Source organism: Barbus barbus (assembly GCF_936440315.1).
Source record: "Barbus barbus genome assembly, chromosome: 10".
Classification (NCBI taxonomy): domain Eukaryota; kingdom Metazoa; phylum Chordata; class Actinopteri; order Cypriniformes; family Cyprinidae; genus Barbus; species Barbus barbus.
The window spans coordinates 24768093-24787436 of record NC_136738.1 but is presented as its reverse complement, the minus strand read 5'-3'; the positions used below and the strand labels follow the sequence as shown (position 1 = coordinate 24787436).

At 36.8% G+C, this 19344-nt stretch overlaps 1 protein-coding gene across 3 annotated transcripts in view; it reads right to left on the bottom strand.

The window, feature by feature from the left end:
* Positions 1–19344, bottom strand: part of LOC306876243 (CLIP-associating protein 1-A-like) — a 71922-nt gene that overhangs the window by 31146 nt on the left and 21432 nt on the right. For 2 of the 3 annotated variants that reach the window (XM_079427253.1, XM_079427254.1), the window contains exons 1-6: positions 7761–7809; positions 2825–2968; positions 1506–1582; positions 1315–1407; positions 1056–1201; positions 389–524 (exon numbers count right to left, since the gene is read on the bottom strand). In XM_079427253.1, the coding sequence (XP_079283379.1) occupies positions 389–524; positions 1056–1201; positions 1315–1407; positions 1506–1582; positions 2825–2968; positions 7761–7776 (612 nt within the window). In that variant the 5' untranslated portion in view covers positions 7777–7809. Of the gene's footprint in view, positions 1–388; positions 525–1055; positions 1202–1314; positions 1408–1505; positions 1583–2824; positions 2969–7760; positions 7810–10328; positions 10400–14386; positions 14485–16213; positions 16290–16531; positions 16624–16986; positions 17091–17583; positions 17663–19344 lie in introns of those variants that run through there. The other variant, XM_079427252.1, reaches the window with a different exon arrangement.

The window sequence follows — 19344 nt, the reverse complement described above, 5'->3', positions numbered from 1 at the left end:
CCAAAAGGGTCCTAATTTTTGGTCAAATACTAAGGCAGCTTTCAATGGACTATTAATGATTTTTGTTGTTTTCTTAACAATGTGCTAATATCAAAACTGAGTTACTTCATATAAGGAGCATTATGTGTGAAGTTACTGCCTATGTAGAGCATCCCAATTCAGTCATTTATGAGGTTCCAAATAAGGTAGGTGCTACCTTAGAAGGTAACTGCCTGTGTAGACAGCAAACAGCGAGGCACTTTTTGGAACAGAGTTATTGTGTCATTCTTTTTATTTATTTATACATTTATTCATTTATTTATTATAGTGGCTACTTAAAGCACTAAATACATGAGAAAATGAGAGAGAAAAGTAAAATGTATCGAATTGTCTTTTCATTAGAACTCACTCGCAAGATTAGGCGGATGACTGCCACTCCAGATGTGGCCATAACTTTGGCGCTGTTGGGCACCAAGTTGAGCAGTGTAGGCATAATGCTTTCAGCCCCATGATCAAATTTATTCCCCAGCATTGAAGATAGATGCCTGAGAGACAGCAAAACACATCAATCAACAAAACATGAATACATGTATACGTTAACTTCGGGTCTAGATGGAAATTAATCAAATTTGTTTGACATTAAGGCATGGGACTTGTTTAAATATCCATCAAGTGGCTGCACTTTAGCAGAAGAGCTGTCCTGCACGCTCCAGTCAGCTCGGTTCCACTTCATTAGAAACACATTAAGACCCAGAACAATTAAAGACCCACACTGAGCCATGCTCAATCACAGAGACCCGCACAACAGCTTCATTTACTCCTTTAAACAGCACTTTCTAAAGCTGTATCCCGATGATATTTGAGATAAAACTTGAAGCGGAATATGATGAAATACCTGAACGACTGGATTTGTGATAAATTGGCCTGCTGTTGAAGTGTGAATCAATGAATATCTAAATGTGGCATCCTACTAGCTGACTGTAAACAACTCAATTTTGGTTGTTGATGTCAGACTTGAACACTACATTAAATGAATATCCTAGAAGAAAAAGTGGTAGGAAAGAATGGCTTCATACCCTAACGTGATACAGGCTTCTCGAACCACTTGAGACCGAAGATCTTTAGCCGACATCTTGAAGGCACCTTCTAAAAGCCGTAGATGTTGAAGGAACCCCTCGTGTTCGGTTGCACCAGCCAGAAGCAGCGACCGTACTTTCTTCAGCTAAATACATGATATAAGAGTTTCTTTAGTGCCTTGCTGAAGACACATTCTTCAAGTTGGGGTGTGCATAATGTCGACAAAAGTAGCAGTGAAACAGATCAGGAATAACTTACAGCAGTGACACGGTGTTCCCAATCTTGCTTATCATCTGACAGAACTTCACGGATCTTATTTAAGGAGTCCTCCAAATCCTTACTGGAATATATCTGAAAACGAACAGCATATTTATTTCTTGCACTGTGTATTTAAATGCAAGGAGTCCAAGAAAAATAGCATGATCTTTTTATTTTTCACGATGCATTACCTGAACTGCAGGTACATCTTCAAAAGCCTTGATAAAATCCTCTTCATCCACAGCTCCTGCACTGACACCATCCTTTCCTGAGGAACCACAATCACAAAATTTCAAAAAAGATTTAGTAGTCAGTGCCAATACTCGTGAAACTGTACAATTCTCGATTCTGATACTAAATAATTAGTTTTTAACAAATCTATTGAAAAATGTAACAGATCATTTAAATAATCTTATATTAATATTAGCGCTGATTAAATCGCAACCAAAATAAAAGTGTGTTTACACATGTGTGTATACTGTGTATATTTATTATGTATATATAAATACACACATGTGCATGTATATATTTAAGAAAAATGTGTTATGGTTATATATTAAATATATAATATAAAATATAAGAATATGAATATATAAATGTTCAAATGTAATATTTTAAAAAATATATACTGTGTGTGTGTATTTATATATACATAAATATACACAGTATTATACATATATTATCTAAAACTTTTATTTTGGATGCGATTAATCACGATTAATCTTTTGACAGCACTAATTAATATTAGTACTTATTATTATAAATATTAACTAAGTAAATCAAACAATGGCATGTATTCTTTTAGTATTTCTCAGTTAAATATTGATTGAAGCTTTTAATGTAATTGTGTATAAATAAGAGGCTGGATTTATTTGATCAAAATACATAGCAAAATATTAGTACAATTTAAAATAACTATTTCATATGTTTTAAAATGTATTTTATTCCTGTGATGGCAGTCATCACATGACCATTCAGAAATCATTCTAATATGCTGATTTCATACTCAAGAAACAGTTTAATGAATAAAAACGTGAAAATAACAGATTTATTTCAAACGTATTTATTTAAAAGTTAAAATAAATATTTTGTAACCTAAATGTCATTGTCATTTTGATAAATTTAATGCATCCTTGCTGAAATATACATATATATATATATATATATGTGTGTGTGTGTGTGTGGATGGGTGTGTCTGCTATTTAAATCCATCACAAAAACCACAAGAAAATTAGTTTAAATCATCAAAGACTGTTATATAATGTAGAAATATGCAATATGCCTCTTACTCAGCCAACAGAATCCTTATTTATCCCCACTAATTTCTCAATGTTTTTTTAAGATACAAGCTTTTCAATAGATAATCTCTCTGTGAACAATTACATTTCTCCTTGTTCAACATGTTTATGTGCAGTGTTTATGAATGTCTACAGTGTTTACTGTGATGAGTAATCTTACTTTAGTTTTTCAATGGTATCCTGGGGTTGAGCTGTAGCAGCTGTGGTCTTACCTGGAGCCCTGGATCCAGAGGCAGAACTGGGTCGTCTCATTGAGCCCATGCTGCCCCCTCTCCTGCTGTTGGAGAAGCCCTTAGAAGAGGAAGAGGAGGAGGACCTGCCCCCATCTACAGAGTCCTCGTCATCAAAGTTCTTATCTGTAGGGGACACAAGCAACATTGATCAGTGGTTCAAATATTTTCTCTCTACTCTCAGTCTTGTAGGTTGTCTGAATAACTAGTTTGACTTAAGAAATCACTGTCTCCCCAATCGGATGTTTCGTAGGCCATGTTGAGAGATGGTGACACAAATGTATCAGATGGTAACACAATTGTCAAGCTGATTTATCTTATCTGGAAGAGCAAACAAGGAACACCGCAGGAAACACTCTCTTCCCGTGAACACGAGAAAAGGCTCACATGTACTTTTCCCAATATCTACCTGGGTTTCCAACACCAATTACCACTAATTTGTCACAAAGACGATCATAACATCATGCCAACCTGCATGTTTTGATTATAACACTGTCTAATGAAGAACTTCATACTACAACTCCAAACCAAAGACCTTCTTTTGGCGTTCAAACATGGCAGCAACCGTTCCGGAGTGATGTCTAAAGCAAGTTACAGTTCAGAATACGTCTATGAGGAAATTCATAGATTAATGTGAGGGATTCTGGAAGTAAGGTGAAATCAAAAATGAGCGGACGTTCACACATTCCAGCAGTTTGAGAGGAAGGGGGTGGCACACCAATCTTTCTGAACAGGAAGGAGCAACAGGATGAATCTATTCTGCTGCCTCATTCTTACAGAGCACCAGTGCTGTCCATACAATTTTGTCTGATGATTAAATGTTATGCAGATTATTGTCAATAACAATCCAATGTCAAGTTTACACACATTTTTTAAAATAATATTTTTGGCCATTTCATGCATTTATTGGATATGACAGTATAGAGATCAGACAGGAAAGCACGGGGCGGAGAGAGGGGAAAGGGATCGGCAAAGGACCTCGAGTCGGGAGTAGAACTGCGACTAGTCTACGCTATATGTTGACACCTATGAGGCCATCAACTCTGACAGCTTATACACATGATTAAAAAGTCATTTATTCACAATGAACTTGGAAACATCAATAAATTGCTTGATATAATCCTAGACATTTTTGTACACAAATGAAAAAGTACTCTAAATGATATAAATATATGCAGCACATATAATTATGTAATTCTAATGCTAATTTGAAAGAAAAATAAAATGTATATGTCATGACATTTCAAGTGTTCACTTACTTGACTGGTAATATGTGATTGGAGTTCATGTGCACAACGATTAAATCAAATAATCATGATGAGGCGATTACGTAATAATCCTGACAAGTCTACAGAGCACACCACAAACAAACTAGTCAAAGCAAATCAAGGCAGTCAGAGCTAGAGAAAAAAATATTTCAATTGATATTTTTGTTCCAAGTACACTAGTCTCCAGACTTTAATAAACACACACAAGACGACAAAATACGCAAAACATCACACACAGTACTACAAATGTACTGCACTGTGGCTCTCTATGGAGAGACAAACAGTTTAAAATAAAAATTGTGTTTAAAAAGCAAAGACGTAAAAAGCAAAAAAAAATCCTCTTTTATATGCCTTCCCCGGCAATCCAAAATATGTTGATTATTTAAAAATACGTTTCAAATTCAACCTTTTGGTTGATGGCTAAGTGTGCAACAGATGTGTCAAATCAATGCACATGCATACAAAAACTAAATAAATGAGTTGGAGGTCATTTCTCAGCATTTAGCTGAGATATGTCATTCAGAGGGAGCCAATGTAGGCGGAGGAATGCATACGCAGTCCGTTCTAGTTAAACCAGCTGAGAGGTATGCTGAGTGCTGAAAAATACAGCCCAATATCATTGGTGGGTGGTAGGGACAACAGAACATTTGTATGCGTCTAAAACATCAGTAGACAGCGGCAATATGCCCACAAAAGACATCTTTCATAAGACAGTATGTGGGCAGGCAGCTATTGACAGTCAAAAAACGGCACAAAGGCATCATTCACGATCCTCTGATATTAAACTATCAGTTTTAGCTGGCGCTCAAGCAGCGAGTTCAATGTTTCATATCACTTAATGATAACAATTTTCTTTGATTTGAGAGCCTATAGAAGCAGGCCGCCACTGGCTCAACAACATGCTCTGTAACTCACTTAATTGGCCTAGAAAATCAAATGGTTCATCATGAAACTGCTGCGCAAATCAATCTAACAACAAGCTCTTACTCAATTTAATAGGAACGTCTCCCTTGAAGCAGAAATGGTTAATCTGAACTGGACATTTTTTCTGTTTTATACTGCCTGAAGATTATGAAAGGCACTTGAAGATCAAAGTGGCAACCTGTCAAATTAAATAATAGGAAAGACCTAGTCATACCTTACCAGCACTGGTACACACACATACACACACACACACACACACACTCTTGCTGCATAAAATTGAAATTCACCTTTTTCCTTACACAAAGATTCTATTGATCTTACTGTGAAAGATTAATCCAAGGTGTTGTATTTTCAATAAAAAAAAAAATTGAGCTTGTAATGTTTAATCAAAATGTCTTAATCTGAATTTCCAGTGAAGCATCAGACTTCTCTCTGGTGACATATGCAAACATTTAGTTCGCTTAGCGTTCTACTAAACCTCTAGGATAAATTAAAGTGATAGTTCACCCAAAAATGAAAATTCTGTAATTAATTAATTACTCACCTTCATGTCATTCCAAACCTGTAAAACCTTTGTTCATCGTCGGAACACAAATTAAGATATTTTTGATGAAATCTGAGAGCTCTCTGACTCTCCATATACAGCAATGCAACTACCACGTTCAAGGCCTAGAAAGGTAGTAAGGACATTGTTAAAATAGTCCATGTGACATCAGTGGTTCTACCTTAATATTGTGAAACTACAAGAATACATTTTGTGTGCAAAGAAAATAACGACTTTATTTAATAATTTCTTCTCTTCCGTGTCAGTCTTCGACACGTGTTCGAGAGTACCACGACATGGTTTAGAGCGACATGAGGGTGAGTAAAGGGATATCTCACCCAAAATGAAACTTCTGTCAAAATTAAAGTGTCATACAGGATTATAACAACTTCAGGGTGAACAAACAACAGAAATAAAATTGTGGTGGACTATATCTAGCCATAGTCACCATCTGTACAATTGTACAGCCTCTTGTTAATCAGCCTCTTTCAATAACAATTCTTCACAGAGCTAAAACTGACCACAAAATATGGATTTATACAGAAGGGCTGTGTGGAGATGGTGATATTTATTTACTCCTGCTGCTCTCAGAAGTGAGTAATGGAACGGGCCATTAATCTCCTCGCCACTGAAGTTTTGAGTTTGAGAGATGTGTCATTTCAACCGGGGAGGGGATATAATCTTTTCTGCATGACCTGCCAACTTTGAACAATGTGCTTCCCCGGCTCCTAAATCAGATTTTTCACATGCGACTGAAGGCGAACTATGTTTTAATCCAGAAACCATGTTTACCAAAGGAACCGTTTTGTTTACCAAAGGAACAAGGGATGCTTACAGACCTGTGAAAACACCTGTCAAAAATCAGTGCTCACCTTCACGGCCACAGTACCTGCCACTGTGCCAAGTGACAACTTTCTTTAGCTGCTGATTGGACTGAGACGATGACACAGCACAACATGTCAGAGAGACTTTGAACATGTCAGCACAAAAAAAGCTTAGAACCCAAGTGACGTTTACATAACAGTGCTGCAGGACATGAACTCACACACACAAACGCCCCGATCCATTAATCTCACTCTCAAACTGTGCTGCCGGATACAATATTAAGTGTGCACTGTTTATAAAAAAGATGAACTGGTAGTGTAAAATTTCCATCCCTTGATCACCTCTAACTTTCGGAACACCTGCTGCAGTGTGTCCTGAGATAAACACAGGGTGTCCTAGACCGCACTTCTACACTAATGCACGTGACTCAAAACCTGTATTATGTTGACAGTATGTGCATAGTGTGCAAAGGTGACAACAAACGTTCAGAGCAGGGTACTTTGCTGAAGGTGAATGAAGGATTATGCTCTGAACAGAACACAAGTCCTAGTTCTGTTGCATCACTAAGGATTCAGAATGGAAAGGAAACATGCCTTCATTTGGTATTAAAGCAAGCCAAGGAAGTGTTATTGGTGAATTAATTTTATTTAAAGTAAACATGAAATCAGTTATAGATTCCTGTTCTTATTCCAAAGACAAAAATAAAAATTTCTTCAATGTAATTACTTCATCTACAATGGCTTTATTTTTGGCTAGCATCACAAAGGCAAGGAAAAATATTGTTAACCACCATTAAATTGTTATTTGAGCATTGTTTTAGGCTAATGTTGTACGAAAAAAAATGTGATGCTCATGCTGTGAGACGATTGGATCAATATGCTAATGTTAAAAAGTACAAAATAGCATAAAGTCACACCTAAAATGCTTTAGATGAGCAAAATAAGCAAATTCACACCCATAATGCAGTTATATTTACTGAATGCATTGCAACAACATGACAAATTTTAACAGACTGAAGAAACAAATGTGCAATTCAGGTGTTCAATACATGTTACAAATCTAGTTTATACACATTTATACACAGATTAGAGGTTTTATTTTTCCAAAACGACAACATCTATAAACGCATACACTGCCTTTCCATGTCAAAATGCTTTGAAAACCAGCTAAAGAGACAGGCGAAGCAAAAACACGAATTTTAAAATCTCAGAAGCATTATCATCTGCAAACACAAAAACACACAAAAAAAAAGTTGTCCCCTTGGCATAACAGCAGCTGGAGGTTTAAGGCTGTTAGTGCCCAGCACTGCTTTTATTCGTCCCTGACATTAAAGCCGCCATTCCATTCCAATCCTTACCTTCTCCGGTTGTCATAGAGCAAGTGTCTCTTCAATTCACACAAAGACTGCAAATACAACAAAGCTCCAGCTTTTTTACAGTCTCTCTCTCGGGTCTCCGCCTCTCCCTCCCTTTCCCTTCCTGCTGCTGTGGTCTTATGACTTCACCAAAGACAAGAGCCACCCAACTCTTTTAAATAAAGGACGTAGACAGCATTTCCCCTGTAAAAACTGAATGTGATGTACAAACAGTTGATCTGGGGCCATTTGCTTGTCATTTACTTTGCTGTTCTTTAATCTTTATGCAAACATCTTCCTTATACCAACTAAAGTCTTGACAGGAAAGAGACTCCGGATACTGTGGCCCTCACACAAAAGATTTACACAAAATATTAGCAGTGCAAATGAAAGACATTTCCTATTATATAATGCTATTAATATTTGTGCAGAGACAGCACTTATTAAAAAAAGGAGCTGGGCTGCAAGTGCTGCATCTACACGAAAGAGTCATTTATATATAATGAATAATTATTTCTCTATAATTGTGACCCTGGATCACAAAACCAGTCTTAAGTCGCTGGGGTATATTTGGAGCAATAGCCAAAAATACATTGTATGGGTCAAAATTATCGATTTTTCTTTTATGCCAAAAATCATTAGGATATTAAGTAAAGATCATGTTCCATGAAGATATTTTGTAAATTTCTTACCATAAATATATCAAAACTTCATTTCTGATTAGTAATATGCATTGCTAAGAACTTAATTTGGACAACTTTAAGGCGATTTTCTCAATATTTTTCAAATTCCAGATTTTCAAATAGTTGTATCTTGGCCAAATATTGTCCTACCCTAACAAACCATAAATCAATGGAAAGCTTATTTATTCAGCTTTCGGAGCTCTAGTCTGAGGTAGGAAAAAGGAAAAAGAACCTCCAAAATACCTTAAAAAAAATCTTCCGGTAATTGAAGTGAAGTGACATACTGCCAAGTATAGTGACCCATACTCGGAATTTGTGCTCTGCATTTAACCCATCCAACGTGCACACACACAGCAGTGAACACACACACACCGTGAACATACACCCGGAGCAGTGGGCAGCCATTTATGCTGCGGCGCCCGGGGAGCAGTTGGGGGTTCGGTGCCTTGCTCAAGGGCACCTCAGTCGTGGTATTGAGGGTGAAGAGAGCGCTGGACATTCACTCCCCCCACCTACAATCCCTGCCGGCCCGAGACTCGAACCCGCAACCTTTGGATTACGAGTCCGACTCTCTAACCATTAGGCCACAACTTCCCAGATAGTAACCAATAATCAGATAGTAACCAACATTACTTGGAAATCTCTGATTAAGGCTTCTCATTACAGTGCATCTAAATCAGTGTCTGCCAAAAGCACACTCAGACCATTGGTTATAATTTGTAAAACTCTCACAGTTCCAATACGGCAACAAGATTCATGACAAATTACTTTATATGGCGCAACCAAAGATCACATCAAAGCTTTTCAATTTCAAAATCAGCATGACATTATTCTATTAAATAAATCAAAATTCAGAAAAAGAAGACAAAGTAAGTCCCTTTGAATCTAAAGTCAGAGAAACATACAAAGTGAAGGCACTGCAGCATAAAACGAAGAGTATCATTCTCTCTCTCGCACTCTCGCTCTATTTTCCTCTCTTTCATGTGTAATTCTAGAGCTGACCTTCACCTTAAAAATGATGATAGATTCATGTTTTCTCTCAATACATTAATTCTGCCTGATTTCACGGACGGTTCAAACAGATTTACAAAGAAAACTAAAAGTCGAAGAGGCGATCGCCCAAATAAACAGACATTTCATTTTCGGTGAAATGACAAAAAATCCTTATGCCACAGATGCTGCTTTCAACAAACCACTGAAATGTAAAATGAGTCCAAATCCTGCAATATAATGTGCACAGGGCCGCAGGGGAGAACAGGAGGAGGAGGTGGAGGAGAGGGGGACTCAGACCTCGCTAATTCTGTATTTCAAACAAACATGTTTCATAGCCTCTATTACTTATAGATCTGCAACTGTTGTGATTCAACTAAAGGCTTCATCTGACAAAAAAAATTAAAATCCCTGCCCTAACACATCATAAAATTCAAATAGAAAACAGTTTCAAAACCTAGAGAGCTGCCTACGAAGACAACATATATTTATATTTATATAATTACAGACATGCTTCTGACACGAAATGTAGTTAGATATCTTAGTTTGGACTAAAGTAGCATCACATGTATCCTTCACAGAAAAGGCAATCCCATAATGCACCGTGATAAGCTCAGTGAATAAAATCCATCCAAGATGGTGGATGAAGCAATAGAAATGTTAATTATAAATATAATTCATCAATCCCCAAAAGTATAGATTAAAATAGCAGTTCAATCTAATTTAAAACTCCACAACATGGTGTCTATGTAGACTGTTACAAATGGGTCACTTATGAGGTTAGGATAATGTAGGCAGTAAGTTTTGGAACACAGCCAGGGTAAACATCCAAGCTATGATGTTTAAAAGCCTGTTTGGACACATGAATTATTGGAATTTCTAAATATATAAATCCTACCTGAACCTGAGGAGTGGATCATGTTCCCAGATCTTTGGACTTCATCAAATCTGCTGAAAATTACATTCAACCTGTATAAAAAAAATAAAATAAAAAAAATTTAAAGTTAAAGATTGCTCAGTTACAGAAAAAAATAACTAGACCTTTAGAACAGTAACTCCTGGAAATGTGACTCGGTGCACACAAAACAATCCTCAGACACAGGTGTTGCAAATCTAACAAAAAATGCTCTCACCAAGCAGGGTCAATGTCTGTGGAATGGAAATACCTTTCATTCGGTCACTCCCTTTGTCCTGAGATACCACCTGACTACACTGACTGCACTACTATTTAACAAACGCTTAGACTATTAGCTATGGACATAATGACATGATGACCTAACTCATAAACTATGGACACAACATGTCGGTTACATGTTCGGTCTAAATGTGCGGTTCAAGGCCAGAAAAAGCTGCAATGAGGACTAGACTTTTTGCCGTTAGCCATAAGTCTGGCTGAGCAAGACTAGTTGTGATGTAACGGTTGATGTGTCAAATTTCAGCATGGATGGTTTTGTGATCCTGTCAGTGTAAGGCAAGCTTTGCACCAACTATATTTGACCCCAAAGCAAACCTGAAAGTCCAGAAGTAAGTGTAATATATGTGCGCAGAGGTTAGCCAATCATAACAGAGGTCATTTAAAGGTCTTAAAGGTATAGACACGAAATTATATATAATATCCTATTATGCTCTTTTACAAAGTCTTGATTTTGTTTTGGGGGTGTACTAGAACATGCTCTCATGCTTGGTGGTTCGAAAAACGCATTACTTTTCACATAATTTACATTGCAATACCTTTCTCCTGAGCCTGGCACAAACGGCTCGATTAATTCCGGGTTTGATGAAGACCCGCCTTCCGAAAAACGAAATGTGGTTAGCTGTCCCAGTGCGTTGTGATTGGTGAAAAGCTTAGACGTGTTTCAGTACTGCCCCGCCCCTTGCCAAAGCAGAAAGTTTGTCAATATTGCCATATCAGTTTGAGCCATATTCAGACCCTGAGAATATTGTGAGAGGATTGTGCAGAACCTTTGCACGCACGGATATTGCAAGACATAGAGTGGTAACGTTATTGTTTTTTTTTTTGGCTAAATCACGTTTTAGATAGGATACCAACAACCACTTAAAAATAACTACATTTACTATGTACAGATAAGTGCAATGGTAATATGTATTATGTTTATTGTTCTTTAGTTCTAACATTATAACATGAATTGCAGTGAAACTGTTATACAGCTGAATTTATGCAAATTCATTCTCTGCCAGCGGGAGCTGGAGCTGGAGCCCCCCCCCCCAGAAACGCTGCGCACAAAGCAGAGCTCCTCTCACAAACGCTGCTTTATCAGACATTACATGCAAGATGAAACGAAAATGACATCCAAAATTTTCTGAAGACAGTCGGGTTCCTTCAGAAATACAGTGATATAAAAACACTGGGTTTTGATTTTGAAACGTGCAGTGCTCATGTTTATTCAACGAAGTCAAAGTCAGATGGGGTATCTATACATATCTATGGTTCTAACCACGAGCTCGTCCCACCCCTCCCAACCATTCGAATTTCTGTGGGTGGGATTTATTTGAATGATATTCTAATGGGCCGCTTTGTGATATCACAAACACCAGAAAACAACGCTGTAGTTCAAACGAGCCGTTCGTTGTAGTTCTTGAAAAGGGATTTTTTTAAAGACAAAATATCTCCCTTTGGAGTGGACTTTGAGATTTGTAACTTTGTACATCTTTTTATGCCCAAACATACACACTGACTAAAATTCAAAAAGTGAAAAAACATAATAGGACCCCTTTAAAGGTCAAAGAGATAGTTACGTACAACAATACTATAATTCAATGAAAGTAACATTGTAAGTGGATCAAAAGAAAAAAAAGAATGATTTTAATTATAGTATGGCCTGTTTAATGAAGCAACAATTTGGGAAACATTTAAGCATCCTCAAATGACAGCAAACCATGTGAAACTGAACCACGAAGCACCGCTCTCTAAAACTCCTCCCACTGCGTATTCACAAAGCTGCGGATGTTTTCATCCTGTAAAACCCTCTGAGAATCCTTCATCCTTTACATCCCTCTCAGAAGATTGTCTGTGCGAGTCAGATGCAGATCCCCCGAGCCCTGCTCATTAAAGCAGATTCATCGTCATGTTCTCAGCTCCCTGTGAGGGGATTCGGCCATGCTGAATTTGGACGGGCTGCCACATTTCTCTGCCTTGCAATGTGGCAAAGAATCATTTTAGGTTATAAATAGGGCTGAGTGATAAAATGAATACTCAAAACATGCATTTATGATATTGATTAAAAAGCAACATTGTGAATAGTGTGATGATGTAAACGTTCAAAGCTCTAACTGCCAAAGTCATTAAATTCTAACTAGGACAAGTAAGTAAAAGCCTTGTAATATTAATGTTTAAGAGGATTTTGTTTCCAACAATCTTGCTGTTAGGATTTTTAAATAAGGGCATCCCTGCTGACAACCACTGACAAATGCAAACATTTAATCCTACAAGTCCATCATTTCTGCTTTACAAAGTGTCCCACAACAGAATTCTGAATTGCAAATGAGATGGGATGCCTTTTCTGCAGTTAAAAAAAAAAAAAAAGAAATGCTGCTTGCTAAACCCTTATGCACTACAGTGTTCAAAAAGAGATTTCTTCCTCTATTCACTTCATCAATGCAGACTGACTGCGTGCCTCTAAATTAAGCTGAGAAGATTTGAATTTTGCAGATACATCCATGGCAGTCTGTGAAAAACAACAGCGCTGAAAAACTGTCAGGCTGTCAATGCGCTTAAGACTCAAAATAGATTTTGAACATTTGGAAAATTAAAACTTTGTTGTGCACGCTTTATTTATGCTAAATGTGGGCTTTAGTGAGAAAGCAACAAGAGTTTGATTCTTTCATAGATCCCTCCAAGGGCCATTTTAATTGTGTGATTATAATTTTTAGTAACAGGATTTGGTCTAGTCCCAAAGAATTTGGGCACAGATGTGCATCCAGCCAACTGAGAAGGCAGCACGGAAATGTTATTAATCTAATAAATCAAATATAATGAGTGCAGCTCTCGGAAATGGAAATGAATTAGCATTAGCTTAAAATATTTTTGTATGACCCAAATGATTGTATTAATAAGATCTGGTGAATTTACTCAAAAATACCAGAGTTGCAGTACATATGCTTGAGCCTCGATGCTCACAAACGAGTTGCCGGTTTGACGTTGTGTCCGAAGTCACAGTAAACTGTTTTCCCCAGGCATGTTCCAATTGAGCCTGCCCTCAAAAGTCTTAAAACTATTACCACTGAGAAGATCAGAGAAACAGATGCCTGCATGGTCCCTGGAGACATGCACAGATTTTAAGTGGGAGGGGCATCTAACAGATGTTACAACCAAATTCAGACCACAAGCAAATGCTGGCATGCCTTCCTCCACTCCATGCACTTCAGTCAACTCTTGCTGTGCAGTACCATGGCTGGATGCTTTCTTTTGCAGGCTCAAAGAGCAAAACATCTGAGAGTGGCACTATGAATGCCATACTTTTCTAAATGCTAAATCACGAATTCAGTACATAATTCTGTAAGCATATAATGTTAGCCACTAAAAGTATATTAGTCTCAAGTTACAGGGCAGAGCCTGATTCTGGGTCTGGAGGGAAATCAAGACCTAATGACCTGTATGAATAGCCACTTTAGCCCTTTAAGTGAAAACGAATCATTACAGCACTAATAGAGACTGAATCATGAATGTTTTCACTCTGTTTAGAAACACTTACTAGTGGGGGAAAATATCTGTCTAAATGTATCAATGCCTGATAAAAGCAAATGAACAGATGCAGTGTATATCTAGAGGGGAAAAAAAACCTTCAAAACAAAAACACGAGTCCAAAATTAGACAGAAATCCATCTAAATTAGAAAAGACCCTGGGAGTGACCTGAAGACTAACTACTATTGTAGAAGTAATGCTGATGCATTGTCTGTGAACTGGCAGAGAGTTAATAAAAAAAGGAAGAGCTTACCTTGATTGCGGCAGTCCTTTTTTGCTAAGGTCAATCCTAACCTTTTCTCCAACATGTCTGTATATTTCCACAAGGCAGTTCATGGCCGCATCCCGAACCTGGACAGATAATTGGACTAGGGCTGGGTATCGTTCAAAAATGTTCGATACCGATACCGATACCTTGAGTTCGATACCGGTTCCTGAACGATACTTTTTTCGATACCAGTTTTATGAAATCAGTTTTAATATTATCTCAAAAAAATATTTTTTAACGTTGATATTTATACAGACTCAAAGCCTCATCTCCTGAGCCACTGCACAAAGGAAAAAAATATATCCAACACAATAAATAAATAATTTTAATAAAGTTCAAATTGTTTTCAGTTTACACATCTGTTAGGCTACGTTTACATTAGTGCGTGTTCATTTTAAAACACATCATCATTTCTAGGTTGTTAAAGACTTCAAGAAATTTAAAATCTTCATCCACTTTCATAAGTGGGTGTTTTATTTTCTTTCACCATATATTTTATTGTTATTAAATTCTAGTGTAGTATGTCTAATTATTTGAATGCATAAGAACTACTTAGTTTATTTAAATTTATTCTTAAAATAGCCTTATGAAATGTTTTCTTTTTCCTCAGAAATTCTGTGTTCTGTATCTGGTTTTCAAATGAAGGCATAAAACATTAATTTCATTTCTTTAAATTATTGAAAATCAAAGTTTATTTATTTTGGCAAACAAAGGGGGTTTACTATTAAAATGAAAAAATGGAATAACTGTTGTGTGATCATTACTAAAAAAATAATAATAATAAAGTTTTAATAATTTTAATAGTAGCCTAGTAGTAGCAGTATGTACTGTCCGCTGAACAATATTAATATATTTCTCCCGCAGTGTCTTCCAAGTGAAACCGAACTTTTATTTTGACGGGTTGCCTGGAATACCTTTACAGTTCTGTGTGGATGATATGACGGAAGTTTTACTCGAATCAAACTGTAAAATGCTCATTAATTGACTCTCAGAGCAGTTCTGGAGCTGTTGTTCATGCGTTTATGTCCTCCTCATTTAGTTAGGCGGCAGACGCTGAAATCACCGCGAGCGTCACGCGAGCTTCAGTCTGTGTGTAGTAAACAAACTGCGCGATATAGAGAGCGGACTGCTCCGTGCGCTTTTCGAAACGCTCTCGCGGATATCAAACACTGATCTATCAGCGCCGCGCCGCTTCTAGTCAAACACACCTAGTGCTGCAGGATTATTGGCTCACTGACGGTGATGAGATTAACCCCTTAGGTATCGAAATTTGGTACCGAGCGACTAGACGTTTTTCGATACTCGGTTGTATCGAAGCAATTCGGTCGGTACTTAAAAAGTATCGAACTCGATACCCAGCCCTAAATTGGACAACTTCATATTTTCACTAAATTCACTCATTTTAAACAAGCCTCTAAACTGTGCACTCGTAAAAGTAGAAGCTTATATATTATGATATATAAGCTTATATTTAATATATATTATCAGTGATAAGAACAATACGTAAATGTTTTAGGAGGAGTCTTAAATGTAAAGCAATTACATTGCTATTTTAATGTTTATTTTGCTATACGAAATGCTTTCCACTGCATCGGTTAACAATATTCATTCATATTGTAAAATCTATATTCACTTAATAAAAACAAATGTACATTTGTTATATTTCCACCAACTCCACATCCAAAGCCACCACCAGAGGTCACTATAGCTTTGTGTAATATTGCTGCCTTCATCCATTGTTCTGTAAAAAAACCATGTCATGCAAATCAGAGTTTAATCTTGAATGTCTTAGATCACGACAAATGCACATACCTGACTTGTGGGGTCTCCGAGTAGATTACATATATGTGGTACAATTTTGCTCAGGGTTAAGCCTTGGGCACCGTATCTGAAACACAGAAGTGATCGCGACAGGGAGGGCAGCATTAGTGCATCATGCGGGCTTGTGGTATCTTTGCCAAGTTCAGCTTTAATGGGTCTTCCTAGAAGAATGTGCTGCTTTATTCTTATTTTACTAACTTAATATATCTATTCAGCAGAAAAATTCAACTATAAGTGGGAATTTTAAACATAAAAGTTAATGTTGAATGAAAGCTACAATATCCAGACTGAGAGGACAATGGGGCTTACGTGTTCAGAGTTGAGATGAGACAGAGACACACTCCCTCTCTGGTCCGGTTGTTTTTGTGTTTGAACCCCCCCAACATTCGGTCCCATATGTACTGTGAAGACAATCCAAATGTAATACTTTCAATCTAATACAATTAAATGGCAGCTAATCTCATTATGAGACCTCCCATCAGCCTTTTGATGGAGTGTAGAGTTCAATTCATTAACTATGAAATCCCGTTTAAAATGCCACAAAGGCGTCTCGCAAGGGTACTACTGAATGGAGCAGGTAGTTCAGATCTTACATTATAAATATTGTTTAGGCTGTCATGTTAATTTAACACAAAGACAAAATACAGAGATGCATGTTTGCCAGTATAATGCACCGTGTACACACAACAGGACAGCAGTGTTAGCTTTAGAATGAACTGAACATCCTGGAATTAATATTTAGGCTAAATAAAGACAAGTACTACCTGAGGAGAAGCTGCCTGCTCCATGATCTTCAGCAGCAGGGTTTGATCTTGGTCTCTGACTTGATCTTTGGCATCGCCTAACCGATCTATCAAGCTGGGTAAAACTGGAGATGGAGAGAACAAAGATTAGATACTAAGAATGTGCAAAGTTCTTTTCAGTCAACTAGTTGGAAACTTCAAATAATGAGACCTTCAGTTTACGTAATAACAGGTATATTTCTCACAGCAGACAATCTGAAGAGTGACAGTGATTGCCTTGAAATTCATTGATGAATGCAGTGAATTTGTAAAAGCAGTGTTTGATGACTGCAGCAGCGACGCATTTAAAGCGGATGAATTTTAAGAAGCAACTTCTCAGAGGGTTTCAGTGTATGCTGACAGTTTCAGCACTTAAACTACAACACTCTGTCTGCAAACTCAAACTTTGTGCAGGAAGCTGTCTCTTCATTTAAGCACCGCTGCTTAAAGTAATAATAAAAAACAAATCTTTAGATAAACTATAATAAAAATTAAATTGTCATACAACAATTCTTATTTTTTGAGGAAATAAAATCTGACAGAGGAATTTTTACACATTTAAGATATTAATATTCCTACCTGTACCAACTTGGGGCCGAAATCGGTCCTGTAATCTCGTCACGAAGGCAGATAGAAGGTCCATTCCCAACAAAGCCAACTAAACATGAAAAAAAGCATAAAATTAAACAGAGACAAAAACTATATGTGCATTTTTATTCATACAATATACAACAATCTTTAATTAGCTTTAAAAATCTTTAAGCAACATTATAATGTTATTGTCAATTCAAAGCATCACAAAGAACAAAGGAAATAAAAAGGTACAATTAATGAAATGGCTGCCCATCCCCCCCAAACCGAATGAGTAGAGCAGAGGATTATGGGTAACAAATAAGACATCTGAGTCTTAATGAGCAATACAATGGACTATGGATAACAGACAAATTTCAGATGAATCCAAAATAGCATATTACAAATATGAATACTAGTATTAGAAATACAGCACATTCGCATACTACCTTAAGATTAGTATGATAAACTTAGACTGAATGAGTAGTGCAAAGGATTATGGGTAACCATCTAGAAATCCCAGTCTGACTGGTGCAAAGGATTATGGGTAAATCCCTAACATCTCATTTATTTTCTCCTTTCTCAGCCTTTTTTGACATTACAGCCACAGTGTTGCTTTCCAGTAAAGTTCATTAGACATATTTTAAACATATTTCACGCCAATGGTCTACAATTTGGTCTCTCTTTTATTCCAACCATCACAGAGAAGATTGGCACAAAACAAACACACTGCAAAAGCTCCACACAAGTACTTAACTTTCTTTGTCATGGGGTTGAGGACTGTTCAATGAGCGTTTAATGAGAGCAGGCCTGCTAACACCATATCAACACAAATGCATCACCTGACTTCTTGAAAGTCAGATAATGGTGCAATTTTTGGAAACCTTAAGTAAATTAAATGATAATGTAAATGTGAAAAACTATAATTCATTATCCATTCACCACACTCACTTATTTTATTTTTATTGTATCATTTCTAATTTGCACATACTTGACCTGTACATACATAGTTGTCTATATTATATATTGTGTTTTGGATATTTGAATATTATTCTTTTAGTATATGTGTCCTGTCCTGTTGCACTGTGGACCTTCTGTCACTACAACAAATTCCTTGTATGTGTAAACATACTTGGCCAATAAAGCTTCTGATTCTGATTCTAAATCTTCACAAACAAACTGATTTTCAATGAAGACTGGGACTACCCGTTTGCTCCACCAGTGGAAAAAGGGGAGTGTCTGGGAAACCAATTTGAACAGTCATTAATTTAGCAATTTCCTTTAGTGTGTAATTTCACGTTTAAAGTTTATCTCCTGTCATTCGTTTAGTACTGCCTTCATGATTTATTTTACGTATGTATTTAAGCAGCTGGGTTTGACTCTAATATATCTACTATAACACATATCTACTATAAGTCTTGATCCTTTGTTCTCACCTATACAGAAAATGACTGTAATTATGCTGGTGACACCCAGGACTGAGACACAGATAAACCACATCAGCTGAGAAGAGTATTAAATGCCTTAGAGGTGGTGTAAAAAAGGCAAGTCGTATCATGAGGCACTGGGTAGCACACAGCTGATTTCTTTGTTGTCCTCCTCCTTAACGCACACATCCTCAAATTGATCAAAAGTGACTGTAAAAGCACTTTTAAAATGACAAAATTTTGAACTTTCAAATTTGAATTATTTAAAAATGTTCTTAATATTTTACAGTATTATAGCAGCAACTGTTTTCAGCTTTTTATAATAATAATAATAATAATAATA